The sequence below is a fragment of the Dioscorea cayenensis genome, chromosome 19, assembly GCF_009730915.1.
Source record: "Dioscorea cayenensis subsp. rotundata cultivar TDr96_F1 chromosome 19, TDr96_F1_v2_PseudoChromosome.rev07_lg8_w22 25.fasta, whole genome shotgun sequence".
NCBI classification, from domain to species: domain Eukaryota; kingdom Viridiplantae; phylum Streptophyta; class Magnoliopsida; order Dioscoreales; family Dioscoreaceae; genus Dioscorea; species Dioscorea cayenensis.
In genome coordinates, this window is record NC_052489.1 from 18,519,942 (window position 1) to 18,537,273 (window position 17,332).

At 35.3% G+C, this 17,332-nt stretch overlaps 1 protein-coding gene across 1 annotated transcript; it reads left to right on the top strand.

Moving 5' to 3' along the window:
• Positions 1-11,518: 11,518 nt before the first annotated feature.
• Positions 11,519-14,808, top strand: LOC120250019 (putative disease resistance protein RGA1). Its single transcript, XM_039258754.1, has one exon. The coding sequence runs from the start codon at positions 11,567-11,569 to the stop codon at positions 14,735-14,737; it is 3,171 nt and encodes a 1,056-aa protein (XP_039114688.1). The 5' UTR covers positions 11,519-11,566; the 3' UTR covers positions 14,738-14,808.
• Positions 14,809-17,332: the final 2,524 nt, after the last annotated feature.

Below are 17,332 nucleotides of genomic sequence, written 5' to 3' on the forward strand. Positions count from 1 at the left end.
TATGCCTCATTAAAATCTTGTTAGGAAAAACCCAGTGGGATAAAAACTTGATTAAGGAAAAATAGTACACTGTCCTTGGAATATTTAAGGGTTATGGCCTCATTAAAAACTTTGTCTCAGAAAAAACCCATTGGGATAAAAACCTTGGCGAAGGAAAAAAGAGTATAGTTTCCCCCTCAAATAAATAGTTTTCAACTTATATCGGAAGTACTTACATCCTTAAGCCTTCTCATCCCGATTTTATGTATAAATCTTTGGTAAATGTACTTAGGAAGTGATTTTGTGAATAGATTGGCTTGATCCTCATTAGATTGAATCTTTTAAACTTCTATGATGTCTTATGCTTTGTTCTATCACCTTTAATATAACCTCCTTGTATCTGAGAAATACAGGCACTATTGCCCTCATAAATTACTGTAGTATTTGTTGTAACAGTTGATAATTTGTATGATGACTATATATGACTAATCATAGATAGCAACCACTGGCATTCTCGACTTACTTCATGTAGTGCTAAAATTTCAGCATGATTTGATGAAGTAGCTGTAAGAGTTTGTTTTGTGGAACGCTAAGAAATAGCTATACCATTGTAAGAAAATATGTATCCAGTATAAGATTTCCCTTTGTGAAGATCAGACAAATACCCAGCATTAGCGAAGCATTTGAGATTAGATGAAGTTTCTTGTGGATAAAATAAGCCTAGATATGTAGTTCCTTGTAAATAACGTAACACATCCTTCATGCCTTTCTAATGTCTTTATGTCGGTGTAGAGCTGTATCTTGAAGAAGATTTACTGCAAAAGCTATATCTGGTATTGTATTATTTGCAAGATACATTAATGCACCAATTAAACTTAGATACTATGTCTCTGGACCAAGAATAATTTCTCCTTTTTTAGGCAGATGAAATGGATCTTTTTGAACATCAACTGTTCGGACAACCATTGGAGTGCTTAATGGATAAACATTCTCTATATTGAATCTTTTTACCACATTTTCTGTATAGGTTGACTAATGGACAAATATTCCAGAAGATAAGTGCTAAATTTGTATACCAAGACAGAATCTGGTCTTCCTTATATCTTTCATTTCAAATTCCTTCCTCGGATATGATGCTGTAATTACAATTTCAGGAGGAATGCCTACAAGATTTAAATTATCCACATATACTGCTATCACAATAAAACCATTAGTATAACATTTAATAAATACACATGGACATATATTATCATTTTAGTATCCTTCTTTTATAAGGTATTCACTGAAATGGTTATACCATATTTGTCCAGATTGTTTTAATACATAAAGAGATCTCTGTAATTTAATAGAGCATAAATGTTGTTGATTTGTAATGTCTGTTATTTTATATCCTTTAGGGATTTTCATATATATGTCATTTTCAAGTAATCCATATAGATATGTTGTTACAATATCCATTAACTTCATATCTAATTTATTACCTGCTGTCATGGCAATTAAAAATTGAAAAGTAATTCCATCCATTATAGGAGAATATGTCTCTTCATAATCAACACCAGGCATTTGAGAAAAATCTTGAGAAACCAGTCTTGCTTTGTATCTCGTAATTTCATTATTTTCATTTCTCTTTCTCACGAACACCCATTTATAGCAGATTGGTTTTATTCCTTCTATGTTGTACTATTGGTCCAAACACCTCACATTTTGATAGAGAATTTAGCTCAGCCTGGATAGCTTCTTTCCATTTTGGCCAATCATTTATTTGTCGACATTCATCAATAAATCATGGATCTTGATCATTATTTGTATGTATTTCTATATCTATAGCCACATTGTAGATGAATATATATCATTTATTTCAGTCTTTTGCTGATTCATTATTTAATCATCATCTATAAAACAAATTGAATTTTTAATATTTTCAGAAATATCATTCCCCATTGATTCTTCATTAACTTATTTTGAGGGTTTCATAATTCCTCTCCCTTTTCACATGGAAGATCCCTGTCTTTATTTATCTGCTTCCTTTTTCTAGGAGTTGAATCTTTGGCGCCGATTGGTCTTCCACGTTTTTGTCGTGGTTTATTTTCTACTTGTTTTTCTTTCAATGGAGTCTTAGAAATCTTAATTCTTGTAGGAGCATTGGCAGCTGGTATATATGACTTGGTTACCATTTTAGTATCAGTGAATGCATCAGGTATTTCATTTGCAATATTTTGTAATATAATAATCCTTTGAACTTCAAGTTCACATTCATTTGTACGAGAATCATATGTATGCAATCGTGATGCATTCCAATCAATTTCTTTTGATTTGTTTTGAGTAATCATTTTTTCCCATAATGAAGGGAACATTGATTCATCAAAATGGCAATCTGCAAATCTTATTGTAAATACATCTCCTGTTAATTGTTCTACATATTGTATAATTGAGGGAGAATCATAAGCAACATATATGTCAAGTCTGCATTGTCGACTCATTTTTGTACCATTTGGTGGTGCTATTGGCACATATACTGCACAACCAAATATTCTTTTATATGAAATATAAGGCTCTTTACTCATAACAAGCTGGTGTGGTGAATATAAATTACATGTAATTGGCCAGATCCGTATTAAAGCTGTAGCATGCAAAATGTCATGACCCAATGCACTTATAGGCAGTTTCGTCCTTAATAACATTGGACGAGCAATAATCTGGAGTCTTTTAATTAATGACTCTGCCAACCCATTTTGGGTATGTACATGAGCTACTGAATGCTCAACATGTATTCCAACTGCCATACAATAATCATAAAATGATTATGATGAAAATTCACCAGCATTATCAAGATGAATTGTCTTTATGGTAAAATCTGGAAATTATGCTTTAAGCCTGATAATTTGTGCCAATAACATTGTAAAAGCTATATTTCTTTTAGATAGAAGTGAAACATGGGACCATCAAGTTGATGCATCGATTAAAACCATAAAATACCTAAATGGTCTGCATAATGGATGTATTGGTCCACATATATTTCCTTGTACTCTATTTAGAAATTTAGGAGATTCACCAGTCACCTTAATTGTCGAATGCCTGGTTATTAGCTTTCCCATTGAGCATGCTGAACATGCATATTCATTATTTGTTAGGATTTTATAATCCTTCAGTGGGTGTCCATGAGAATTAGTAATAATCTGGCACAACATAATAGCACCTGGATGTCCAAGTCTTTCATGCCATATTTTAAATATCTCGTGCTCATTAACCTTTTGGGTTAATACCGTATGTGATTCCATCACTATAATATGTGTAAAATATAATCTTGAAGATATACAGGGAAAGCTTTCAAGTACATGTTTTTGGCATGAAATAATTTGTTTAATAAGAATATATTCTTTTCCTTCCTTATCAACCATCTCTAAATGATATCCATTGAGATGTATATCTTTAAAGCTGAGGTTTCTTCTAGACTTAGAAGAATAGAGAGCATTTTTCATCTGCAAGGATGTCCCATTTGGCAACATCAATGTCATTTCTCCAGTACCTTCAATCATGCCTGATAACCATTCTATTGTGGCTATACATATCTTTCTCATTGATAAGGAGATAAAATATTTTTTTTTTTATCAAAATAGTTTGTGTTATCCCGCAATCAATAATGCATTCATCATCACCCATATTTCTAACAAAACAGAAAAAAACATAATTTTAATAGAACATAATATAAAGATATATTCCAAAATAGTCTAACAGGAAATCTAATATATCTAAATATGTACTTTTGGTTACATTTGTATAATTTGTAGAAGTATTCTTAATCGGATCAACTGTGGGGTTGTCAGTAAAATTTGTCTCAACATATTTACCTTTCTTATTTTTGAGTAATTCTTGGTAAAGATAGACAAAAGGTTTAGAGGTCCTGCAAATTCTAGACCAATGACCTTCCAGGCCACAATAATAGCCTGCATCCCTCTTTGTCTCTAACCCCATGTTGTGGCTTTGTTGCTTTGTTGATGTACATCAATTCTGCTATCGCGTGGTCCGATATAATTTCGGCCCCATCATGATCATGTCGTCCTCGACCACCACAATATCCACATTCACCGTGGTTTTTAAAACTGATACCGCGACTACACCATCTTCTTTACCCAAAATTAATTTCTGGTAGTGGTGCCAATCCAAATGGTCGAGATTGATGATTCTGCATCAATACTTCATTGTTTTGCTCCGCCAAAAAGAAACAAGAAATTAATTCAGAAATTTTGTGAAATTTTTTTCTCTATATTGTTGTTGTAATATAACATTTCATGCGTGAAATATTGTAAATGTTTTCTCGAGCATCATACCTTCCGTCACTATTTTTTCATAAAGACGTAGTACTGAAACAATTTTAAATAGCTCGGAATTATATTATTGCACGCTTTTAAACTCTTGGAACCTGAGACTTGACCACTCATTACGTGCTTTGGGCAACTAAACCATTCTAAGGTGCTCAAATCTTTTTTTTTAGGGATAACCACAATTCTGGTGGATCCTCAATGATCAAATATTCATTATTGAGACCATCATCAATGTGATACCTTATAAATATTAAGGCTTTCACCTTATTGATTGGGCTCGTTGTTATTAGCCTCAATGGCTTTGCCCAGGTTCTTTGCTTTCAAATGGAGCTTGATATTGAGGCTCTATGATATATAATTGCTCTCAGAAATATAAAGAGCCTCTAATTCTCTTTTTGCGATATTTGCCATTAAATATAATAGATGATTAGAGAAAAGATTAAAATGAAAATACGAATACTAGAAAAAAATTTCATTAAAGTTAAACAGAAATGTAAAACAAGATTAGAAATAGATTTGTGCTGATAATGTATTGTATAAGCAACTAATAACTTATCCTCAATGTAAACATATACATAAATTTCGATGGATATATTATAATTATAAAGAGAATAATAAAAGCCAAAATATTTACCAAACACCTTGATAATTTATTTCCTCTTCTCTTCTATATTATACCATATACAAGGAGGAGGAGGAGGAGGAGGAGGAGGGGGGTATGGGAATTTATAGTCATTCAGGATATGAATAGACAGTTAGGATTGATTCGATCCAACAGTCCAAAATAAACTAATAGTGGAATAGTAACAGTGCTAGCAGCTGCTACAGTACCACATGGCGTCTACTACAGTGTGGCTGATGGAAAGATGTTACAGTAATGCCTCCTGCTATAGTATCGTTGCTATAGTATGATCCATTTATAATATTCATAACAATATTATAAATGTGATAAAATAACATTTATATAACTTAATTTTATCATAAATTAATTAAACAAAATAAATTTTATATTAACAAACAATTAAAAATATAATGATATGAATAAAATAAGGAAAAATTACCTAAAAGTCCCTGAATAGTTTCAAACTTCCACTGCAGTCCCTCTGACATTTCCATTTCCCATTAGATCTCTCTTTTTTTTAGCCAAATTCTCTTTAGTCCTTGGTGTTACTTCCGTCAGTTAAATGGATGAAAAATGTTACAAATGCCCATGTACCCATGTGAGATGGAAAAAGCAAAAGTTGGAGTTTTCCCTCTAAGTCACATCACATTTAATAGAAAGTATGGTCATATCTTCCAATGAAGCTTCTTTGTCAGAAAATAGAGGATATTTCACTCATTCTTCTTTGGATTCTTGCCATTCTTGTTGAACTTCTCCTTCTTCATCTTGGTTGGGTTATCGAAACTTCAACTTCTTCTTTCTATCTTGTTTAGGTTGCAGGTTGAAGTGAAGATATCTACATGTAAGTTGTTGTTGTTGTTGTTGTTGTTCTTCTTCTTCTTCTTCTTCTTCTTCTTCTTCTTCTTCCTGTTATTTTACATCCTTTTGGGTCTAACGAATATAACAAGCTTCTTCACTTTTGTCATTATTTTGTGGATGTGGATTCTTACAAGCTTTATGAAATTTCATGTAGGTATCATCAACAATGGAAACTTTCTTTGTTGTGGCACGATAAAAAGAAGAAGGGCGTGTGCTTCAATTCATCGTCTTAAGTTCATGGGAGTCAATCATGGGTGAGATATGTGTGAGTTGAGTCCTAGATGTTTTCTCAAGTGAGAGTGAAGTTCGTAATGCCTACTCATACAAAATGCTTTTGCCCAATTGAGTCTGACACGGATTTTCAACGCATGTGTCATATATACCATAGTTTCAACAAATTTATCATGGACATCATCATCCAGGAAGTGAGTGTGTTTGCAAATGGAAACTCGACCTCCTTGATCTCATTGTAATACAACAATGACTGCTATTGCTGGTTACTTGTCTTTTATGTGTTCCTGTGTTCTAAATATCGATCCTATGAATGACAATCATTTCCTATGTATTATTATTGTTTTTTGTGTATTATACCAGTTTCATGTTTATTATTCTGGTGTCTTGTGTATTATATATGTTTCCTGTGTAGAATATTTGTTTCATGTGTATTATTATTGATTTGCGTGTATTAATAACTGTTCCTGTGTATTTTGCATTTTCTTTTTTTGCAACACAGAGAGGCCTTGTCAAACAGCGTGAACCCCAATGGTTTGTTTGTTAGGGTTCAAGCATGGGTGCAGGCCATTACTTTTTATTGATGGAACTTATTTGCTAGCCAAGTATGGTGGAATTCAGCTAGGGGAAACAGTGAAAGATAACAATGATGGTCTGTTTCATGTAGCATTTACATAGGAGATAATATCATAAAATTATGGGTGTAGGCCATAAAATTTAAATTTACACTGGAAATGTAAAATTTACACAGGAAATAATATTTATACACATTCAATTAAAATTTTACGCAGGAAACTAGAAATTTACACATGAAACATATATTATAAACTGGAAATTATAAATATACATAGAATAATATAAAATTTACATAGTAGACAACATCATAATATTTCACATATGTGATAAAGACATGATTTCGTAATAAAAATTATCTGTGTTGTACGTAAAAAAATTACCTGTCGACACTTGTGTTCAGGTAGATGGAGAGGGTTGTTCTTTCAAGTTGGTTAAGCCTTCCGAAACCCGGATAGTTCTTTTTCTGTGGTAGGAAGCCTGATTCAGGCTTCTTCTGATAATCATAGTACACCTGCCCTTTGTTTGAGTCTGGTATGTGACCAATGCAAGCGGCTTCTCTACTGGTTTATCCTTTCTCAAACCGGTCAGGATTCAAGTAACACGTCAACAACGTGTAATTTTTCCTCATTAGCTCTGGAGACGTCACTCAAGGGGGAAACCTTTTCAACAGGTTTGTTCTTCTGTGGTGGGATTTTCTTCCTTGGAGCTCTCTTTGTCGGAGCCTTTTTTGGTGGGGCTCTCTTCGGCTGAGCTCGCTTTGGCAGTGTTTTCTTCACTGAGGCTCATTTTGGTGGAACTCTTTTCGGAGATAGACTGCTTTGATGTGTGTCTTGTGCATCCATGCGTCGTACAACACGCTTGGAGGGAGTATCTTCGGCTGTTACGGGGATCTGCCTAACTATTGGGGCCTTAGGAGGCGGGACATGAGATGGAATTTCATCCGTGCTGGCCTCAGGAGGCGGGACATGAGATGGAATTTCATTCGTGCTCGCCTCAGGAAGCAGAACATAAGACGAAATTTCATCTGTGCCCGCCTAAGGAAGTGAGACATGAGACGGAATTTCATCCGTGCCCGCCTCAGGAAGCGGGACATGAGATGGAATTTCATCCATGCCTGCCTCGGGAATAGGAATTTTATCACTTGAGACGAAGTGATCAGCTGCCGGGACCTATGCTACAGCTTATGGCTAGGGTTCTTGAGTAGCTATTGGTGGAACATGAACATCCTCGCAAGCAGCGTCATCATGTTGTGCAGGAATTTCCTTATTGCCTGTATACTTTGTATCGTACTGGCTAGAACAACCTCTCCAAGACCGAAATACCCTTTTGAACCTAACGCCAGAACTAAGGGACAAACCTGACGAAGGAGGATGACTGATATCTGTTGCCATCACAAGGATGACTGAAATACCCTTTTTCGCTTTGTATATGTACGGTTACGCTTGTCTATACAAGCTCGTAGTTCACTGAACTTTGTTAATACTTGTTGCAATAACCGCCGTATTTCATAGTCACCTCGCGGAACCTCCTCCGGTCTCTCAACCGATGAATATTAGCGGCCAATTTTCTCAGAGGTGGTTAGAGGGGATTGATCCCGAGCTTGCTTCTTTGCTGGCTCAACGCTTGGCTTTTTCCCAGTGGTCGGTGCCTGGCTGGCTGTCGGGATTTACTTTTGGAGTGGCATGGTTTTGACGATCTGACAGAGGTTTGTTTCTGGCTACGCTTAACATTACAAACTAACACATTCTCTTCGTCGTTAGCTGGCAGAAGCTCGGAGAATTAGTAAGCAAACACGAAACATTGCAATGTTATCATATTATACACAGAACACAATAAACTATACACATGAAATTTATTTTATACACAGGAATACAATATTATACACAGGAAGTTAATAAAATATACAGGAACACAATATTATACACATGAATCAAGTAATCTACACAGGAAACCATTATAATATACAGGAAATAACTCATTCCTCCAAATTACCAAACATTTTAGACATCAATAGGAATAACTTAATTGTTTTCATTTGATTGATTTCAATAGCGGCTCGATAGACTCTGCATTTATGAAACTGGACTCCTTGTAACACATTATACGTGGTATCTGGCTTAATCGTTGTTTCTTCACACTGCCCGTGACCTTATAAAACCAAATGATCAGAGCAATGGAGCAACCTATCAAATACCCTGCACTAGTACACTTTCCCTTATACCAAAGTTGGACACGGGCGACTGTCGTAGGGATGTCGGCCATCAACCACGTATGCGTAGCATGCGCCTAGGCATAACGATCGAGTGACCCCAGATCGTCGGCGAACCTTACTACGAATGATGGCACATTCAGACAAGTGTCAGGGAGCAGGATTGTCAAAATAAAGTACGCCACCAGGAGCTTGACAAAGGTCTCCTCGTCACCATGTTTGCTGCGTACAATTCTCAGTAGGTTATCTTTAATTGCATTGCGGTGACATTTGTGCATTTTATGCAGAAAATTCTTCTTAAATTCTAATTAGACCCTCTCGTGCTTAAAGGGTATAGTATTTCCATCGCAATGGAGGCCTAGGATGAGAGCGACGTCTTCTGCTCTAAACGAGAGCATGCTTTGTCCTATCTTAAACATTTGGCCGTTGTCATCCTATACCTACAACACCGCGTCGAGAACCCCTCTTTCTTGCAACACGGGAGCGACATCCATCAAATAGGCAAACGACATCCCGTGGAGGATCTCCCAATAGCGCTTGTTCATTTGTTTTTTCAACTCTGCAATTGTTTCAACAACAGGGGACAAATAACACCGAGCGTTTACAAGTGTTGTCACCATCTTCTGTTCTATGTAAAAAATGCAAACATAGAGTCAATCACTGAGACATAAGCATAATATTATACACAATAAACCACAAATTATACATAGCAAAAGCAACAAACTTTACATAGGAATGTTGATATTAACAAAGGATCACACAATATTACACTGAAAATAGAGAATGCCGCTCAGATAGCCCTTTTTCGATACCAATCTTTCACAAAAGCCTTGCCGAAGATGATCCCGAACAACTAAAAACCAAGGATGGAAGTTGCCGGAGAACTCGAAGATGAGGTTTTGCAAGAAAAAAGAAAGAGGAAAAAAGGATTTCAACGGCCTTCACTGAAATAAGAAGAAGGTGAAAGGTTGCGCCATTTAGGGAAGATAGGGTTTCCATCGAGAATCCCAATGATTCAGTGCGCCAATCATCCTCGCCAGCAGTTCCCAAGGAAAAAGAAGGGTTATAATTGTTATTTGAGCCGATTGAAATGATGGGAAATAAATTCTTCTCAAACGTTTTGTCTCAGGGGCATTGGCATAATTTCATATCGTTTGAAACGGCTCCGTTTTCTCTATCAACTGCAAATGGGCTGAAAAGTAAATAAATAAAAAAAAAGAACCTATGAGGAAACTCGATACTTTCAGGGATTAAATGAGATTATCCAAATTTTTCAAGGATTTTTGAGTATTTCTCTTATAAAATAATAATAAATAAATATATATATATATAAATTTTAAAATATCAGGACCTGGGCCCACAATTCAGGGGTCCCAAGAAAGCAAGGGACCCTGTCCGTGACACAAAGCAAGATAACCCTTCTTTCATTATCTGACATATAATTTGGTTTGTTGATTGAAATTAAGCTTTTAATTGATTTGTTAGTCTGTTATGCAATCTATTGTAAGCTGAGGTTCATTTTGAATCTGAAATGCAAATCAAAATTTAGTTAAACCTTTTTTTTTTTTTTTGTCTTTTGTTGCATTTTCCGGAATGATTTGGGTGAATTAGTTAGCAATGGATCTTTACTTATGAATGCCCTTGATGATGATGTTGAATATGAATCTGCTTCATTTGGATATTTAACATTTACATTGTCATTGCTTTATATTAGTATGTCTTTATTAAGGGTAAGTAAGTACCCTCTCTGGTATATTCAGGGCATTGCTATTAAAGAAGGAATATTCTCAGATTTCATGAAGACTTATAATTTTGTCTAAATGCTTAATTAAGTTCTGGAAACAAATGGTGTCTTGATATTGTTTGTTGTTTGAATGGAATGGTTGCTTGATGCCATATGCAATCAAAACAACATGTTGTAAAATTTGATTAAACAACTTCAACCAGGCTTTATCAGCATATGATAACTTGCTTTGACATTATAAATTGCACTGAAACCATAGTTAGAAATTTCCTTCTTGTGCAAGATTATTTTTGATGTTTTCAAGTTTGCATTGAATCATTTAATTCACTGTGCACTGATTGAATTTTCACTGTCTTTATCCTGCATGTAGCCCACAATATGCTGTGCATCGTGATTGATCCTTCTTCAATAATTGAGGAGGACCATGTGACCCACAGGGGTACAATTTGTTTTTTTCTCCCCTCTTGATTCTTGAGCAAATGGATGATTCATGTTAGGCTAAATATTAATGTTATATTAGTTAATTAAAAAATATGAATTTAAATGTATAACCCTGAGTTTCAGAGTTCCATAAGCTTAAGCTATTGAATTAAATCAAGCCTAAATAATATATGATTTATTATTTAGTCTACTTGATTTGTTTGTAATGTGACTTATTAAAATATATTAGTACATATCAGTGAGCTGTATTAGACTAATTAAATAAATTTTCATTAATTCAGAAAATAGAGATTTAAATATATAAACCAAGGTTTCTCATTTTATCAGCTTAAACTTTTAAGTTGAATGGATCAGGATGATATATTTATATACATATTTATTTATTTTAATTGATGTGGAAAAGTTAAGCTACTTCAACAAATCTAAAGTCAATGGTAATGGGGTCATCTTGAAATCTTACCCCATGTGCGGTGTTGGGAAGGAATCTAAAACAATAAGCTTTATATATATATATATATATATATATTGATTGATAATTTGTTTCTGAAGAGTTATCATTCTGAGACAAATTGTGAAGCAAGAAAATGGCGATGATCTTAGATGCTTTTGGGGGGCTACTTGCAGATAAGCTGGTGACCGTTTTGAAAGAGCAAGCGATCATGATACTGGGAGTGAAGGATGAGCTCCAAAAGCTTCAAACAAGGATGAAGACAACTAGCCTTTATCTCAAGAATGCAGAGGAGAGGAGGATCAATGACCCAGCTGTCAATGGATGGGTTACTGATCTAAAAGCTTTCATGTATGATGCTTATGATGTTATTGACTTTTGCATGATTGAAGGTACTAAGCTCTTGGAAGATGATGATCACCTGGCAGATTCAACATGTTCTGCGGTACGTTGCAGTTTTTCATTCTTCTCTTGTGTGCACAGTGTTCCATTTCGGCATGAAATTGCTAACAGAGTTAAGAGTTTGAATGACACTCTAGATCAGATACTTAGTGAAAAAAATAAATTTAAATTTGAGGAGTCTGCATCTAATAGTTTTCAAGCCACTAGACGAGATCGTGGTCATCAGAGTTCTCCCTTGCCTGAATTAGACATTGTGGGATGGAACATCAGAGATGATTCTCAGGAACTTGTTAACTTGTTGGTTAGTGAGGATGAGCAAAAGTGCAGTGTTTTTGCCATTACTGGCATGGGTGGGATAGGCAAGACAACGCTTGCGCAGGTTATATATAATGAATCTAAGATCAAGGAAGGATTTATGCAACATTCTTGGTCTTTTGTTTCAAGAGACTATTCATCAGATACAGACATACTGAAAGGGATCTTAAGAAATATTGGCAAGCATTGTGAAGACGCTGATGCTACAAGTGCTGATTTGATACCAATGCTTAAAGATGCTTTATCTGGGAAGACCTTTTTCCTTGTGTTAGATGATGTATGGAAAGAAGATGTATGGGTTAATTTGCTTAGAAATCCGGTGGAGAGTGGAGCAGCTAAAATTAGGATATTAATTACTACTCGAGACAAAAATGTGGCCGAGAAAATGGGAGCAGTTCATATCCACAATGTCAGCAAATTGTCTGTTGATGATGGCTGGGAATTGCTTTGCAAGAAAATTTTCAGAAACAAAGATGCGGCAGAGATGCAGAGGCTGAGAGATGTTGGGATGAAAATAGTTGAAAAATGTGACCGTCTTCCCCTCGCAATCAAGACTGTTGCCGGTGTTTTGAACACTAAACATCGAAAGGAGGAGTGGGAGAAGGTTCTTAACAGCAACACATGGACAAGGAGTGGGCTTCCGGAAAAGATTCAGGCAGCACTGTACTTGAGCTATGAGGACCTACCGTCTGAAATCAAGCCTTGCTTTCACCATTGTGCCCTACGACCTCCCGGCCGTGTGCTTTATCGTGAAAATCTTGTTCGTGAATGGATTGCTGAAGGTTTTGTGACAGCTGAAGCGAATGCATCATTGGAAGATATTGCAGAGGATTATTATATGGAATTGTTAAGGAGGAGTTTTCTTCATCCAGATCCAGCCTATGTAGACCACAGTCAATGCACAATGCATGATCTGTTGAGAAGTCTCGCTTTGTTTTTGGCACAAGAAGAAAGCTTTTTTGGAGACCCAAAAGAAGTGAAGACAACTGCTGAGATGAGACTGCGCAGACTTTCAATATCAAGCAAAGAAGAGACAGTGAGTCTACCTAATGACATTATTAAGAAGAACTGTCTGAGAACTCTAATGTTACTGAAGGCCCCTCCTCAAAGTTTGGAGACGGACATCATTGGAAAGCTCTCACATCTTCGAGTTTTGATACTTAATGTAGTGAAGGTCGAAAGAGTTCCGAAAAATATCGGAGATTTAGTACTCTTGAGGCTTCTAGATCTTAGCCACACACAAATCAGTGAGCTGCCAGATTCCCTTGGCAACCTTTCAAACTTGCAGTTCTTGAACATTGAATATTGTAAATCTTTACACTCCCTTCCAAAGAGCATTACCAAGTTATGCAACCTAAGGTGTCTTGGTGTTGACCATACTCCTCTGAGTCATCTACCGAAAGGAATTGGCAAACTCAAGCATCTCAATGATCTGAGAGGATTTCTAGTTGGAAATGATAATTATGAAGAAGGGCAGCAAGAGGGATGCAGCTTGGAAGAGCTAGACCCACTTGACAATCTTCGATACCTCGTGCTAAACAAGCTTGAAAGAACGATAACCTGTGCTTCAGTGCTTTCAAACAAAGATCAGTTGCGGCAACTAGTGTTGAATTGTACCAGTTTTGATAAGCGAGCTCACCCACATTCCGTGCAAGAGATAAGCAGAATTGAGCAAGTCTTTGATGAGTTGTCACCTCCATGTCTAGATAGACTAGTAATCAGGAACTACTTTGGTTCTAGATATCCAAAGTGGATGTCACCCACCTCAATTAGTTCTTCTCTTTCTGAACTCACAAGTTTGCATCTTATCAGCTGCAAGTCATGGTCCCAACTTCCCCCTCTTGGTCGACTGCCCCAACTAAGCTTCCTGAAAATTCATGGAGCAAGCGAAGTTGTATCTATTGGGCCTGAATTCCTCGGCAGTGGTGTACAAGATGTGAATGTGAAACCTCCAACTGCCTTTCCTAAGCTTAAGCATGTTCAAATACGTTTCATGCCAAAATGGGAAGAATGGTCACTTTCTAGAAATGACAATGATGAATCAAGCAAACTGGTGATGACTTGTAACTTACAGCGGCTGAACCTTCATGAATGTCGAAGGCTAAAAGCTCTTCCAAGAGGATTAAGTCAGGTCAGTATACAGAATTTATACATTGGATATGCTCACAGACTGAATGTAGTCAAAGACTTGCCTGCCTTGACTGATCAACTGAGTCTCACTAGTAACCATGGCCTTTTAAGCATCTCCAATCTGCCTGCATTGAAAAATTTGGTTGTGTCTGATTGTCCAATGCTCAACTGTGTGGAGAAGCTCGATTCGCTACAATCCCTCCATGTGGTTGACAGCAAAAGCAGTAATGTTCCACAGTGGTTGATCACATTTCTCCAAGAGCGGCAGCTGGCTTCCCCTGGTCTTTCTCGGTTGCATCTGGAGTGCAATGTTAAAGCTCTCAAGGAATGTCTTAAAGCTTCCTCTGGCTGGTCTGTCCTCCAGCATGTGCTGCATGTGGTTGCTTATGCAGAGAAAAAAAGCAAGTATCTGTTGTATACCAAGGAACCATATTCTTACAAGACCAATGTTGAAGAATGATGAGTAAATGTCGAAATGCACCTCACTCCATTAGCAGTGTTGTTATGAGATGAAGGTTGTCCCTAGTTCTGTTTGATAAATTATATCTGTTTGTTTACTGTCTGAATTTTCTTTCATAAGGTTGTAAGCATATGCTGAACATGCATGTGTGCTTTCCTGTTTATTACTACTGAATGTGTTGGTTGTTTGTGAAAATAAAAGAAGAAATTGAAGTGTGATGTTTTATGGAAAACTAGAAGGGTCTGAATTCTACACTTATCTGACAAGTCTAAAGGTCTATAGTTCTCTTTGGGGATTAACATGAAATGTATTTTCGTATTATAAAATTTACATTGATAAAAATACTGATAGGTCTAAATGTCCGAAATTCAGAAGGCCGGAAAATATTATGACTCATTGAGCAATCACCAATAGGATTTACAATTGCTTCCTTGACACTGACTTAATCTTTGAAGACTAATGCTGTACTTATTTTGATTATAGTCTTATAAAAACAATATAAGCAAAAATTATAAATTTTCATTCTTCCAGAGAACTTATAACAAGCATACTTTAAAATGGTTCACACTTGTTTTAATTATAGTCTTAGGAAGACAATACAAGCAAAAACTATGAATTTACATTCTTCCAGATTGTTGCTCTTAACTAAATACTCAAGCACAAAACCGAATGAAAGTTCATGTGGGGTCTTTTTTTCCTCACCAACTTTGTTAAATTAGCTTGGTTAAAGACATAAAATTGTAGTCATTTTTATAAGATTTTAATTGATTATTGGTTTATTGCTTCCAGTAGGGCTAAGCCTCTTATGTTAATTATCCCATCCATTGTTGTGAGAATAACAAATGTGAATGAAACAAAACAATATAATGAAATAATTTGTTTTGTTGATTTTATGGAATACAGATGACTTATTCACAAATACTTGTGTTTGATTATTTTCTTGAAGTTAAAAAAAAGCCTATAAATAAGAGTATCATTCCCAGGTGCCCTTGGCTCTTCTTTGATTTTCTTGGGAAGAGGTTTCGATATTCTTGCGCATGCCAAGAATGTGATGGGGCATGTTTCATTGATATGTTGATTTATTGACTTTCTCAAATTTCATTTGAGATTTCATTTGAGATTTCCTCATCAAAGAGCTTGAGTTTGTACTTTTTATTTGTTTGATCTTCATTTTCAATCTTTAAAGCTTTCATCTTATATATATATATATATATATATAAGATGCATTTCTTCATTTCATATTTTCAAATATAGACTTTTCCATATTTTGAGTTTTGACATATCATAATAATTTGGTCTAGGAACAGTGGGCTAACCTAATATTAACTATCCGTGGTTATGATTGAGAGGTCTCGAGTTTGAATCTTTCAAATTGCAATTCATGTTCAGGGTCTCCTATGAGAGTTTTGTGTGAGGATTACTTTTCGATCTTCACTTCAAAGTTGCTTAGAGGGGTTATCCCTAAGAGGTCAGTCAAGCCACCATAACTGATGCACTTCTGTACCCATTCATTTTTTACTTTGTCGCTTGTCAATTTTATAAATAATAATAATAATTAATAATAATTTGGTCAGCAATAAAGTCCCTCAAAGAAAGAAAACCACAAGGCTAGAGTAATATCGGAGTATGGCACCTAGAAAGGTGAATTCCACACTTCCACGAGCCAATTTTAAGATGGAGCATGGTTCATTAAAAGGTGAAATTAATTCAAAATATTTCATAAACCTTTTTCACAAGAATGTTGCTGCAAGTGTATATTTGAAGCATAAAAAGTAGAGAATTATTTTTCTAATATATTGACATTAGTAATATTTTCTCCACAAACTTAATTGGCATCTGATTCTAAATACTGTTGATTTATACTTGCTTAATGTTTTAAAATCTTTCAAACATAAATGCATCTGATCATAAGAAACTTTTGAAAGAATTTAATGGCCATATGTTTCTTCTAAACTTTAAGAAGGATTTATTTTATCTTTTATTGTAAGATACTTTGTTCTTAATCCTTTTGGGAGATGGTGCCAAAGTAAAATCAATGATTTTTTCTTATGTTGGTTAGATGGCTATTTTTTTTTCTTTGATAGTGTTATCAAAAACCCTTAACATATAAATGAGTTTAGTATCCAAAATCTAGGACAGAAAGTTTTTGCCAGTAATATTGATGCCCAAAAATCCAAGTTTTTTAACGTTTGTTATGGTCATGATAACTATTATAGAAAAATATTTACTAGTATTGAAAAATTTTGTTATCAACAAGTAAAATGAAAAATAATTAATGACAAAACTATTGAAAAATCAACTAGTCATATATTGGTAAAATATAAGCAAACCCTTAAAACGAAAATAGTAAATAATAAATTAGTAATACAAAAAAATTACCTTAAGAAATGGGATCTCAACTTTGAGATGATAAAATTATAGGAAGATCGTAAACCATTGGATAGTGTAATGGTCTGACACAAGAGTGTAAGAGAGACATGGTAAAGGTTTGAATCCTTCCCCCCCCAATACAAGAAAACAAGGGTATCAGAGGCGAAAAATTACTTCACTTATAGGTAAAATTCCGTTGGTGAAAACTTTTATAGAAGGAATATT

Excerpts from the sequence above, each read along its gene's own strand:
- LOC120250019 (XM_039258754.1), top strand. The coding sequence starts at position 11,567 with ATGGCGATGATCTTAGATGCTTTTGGGGGGCTACTTGCAGATAAGCTG.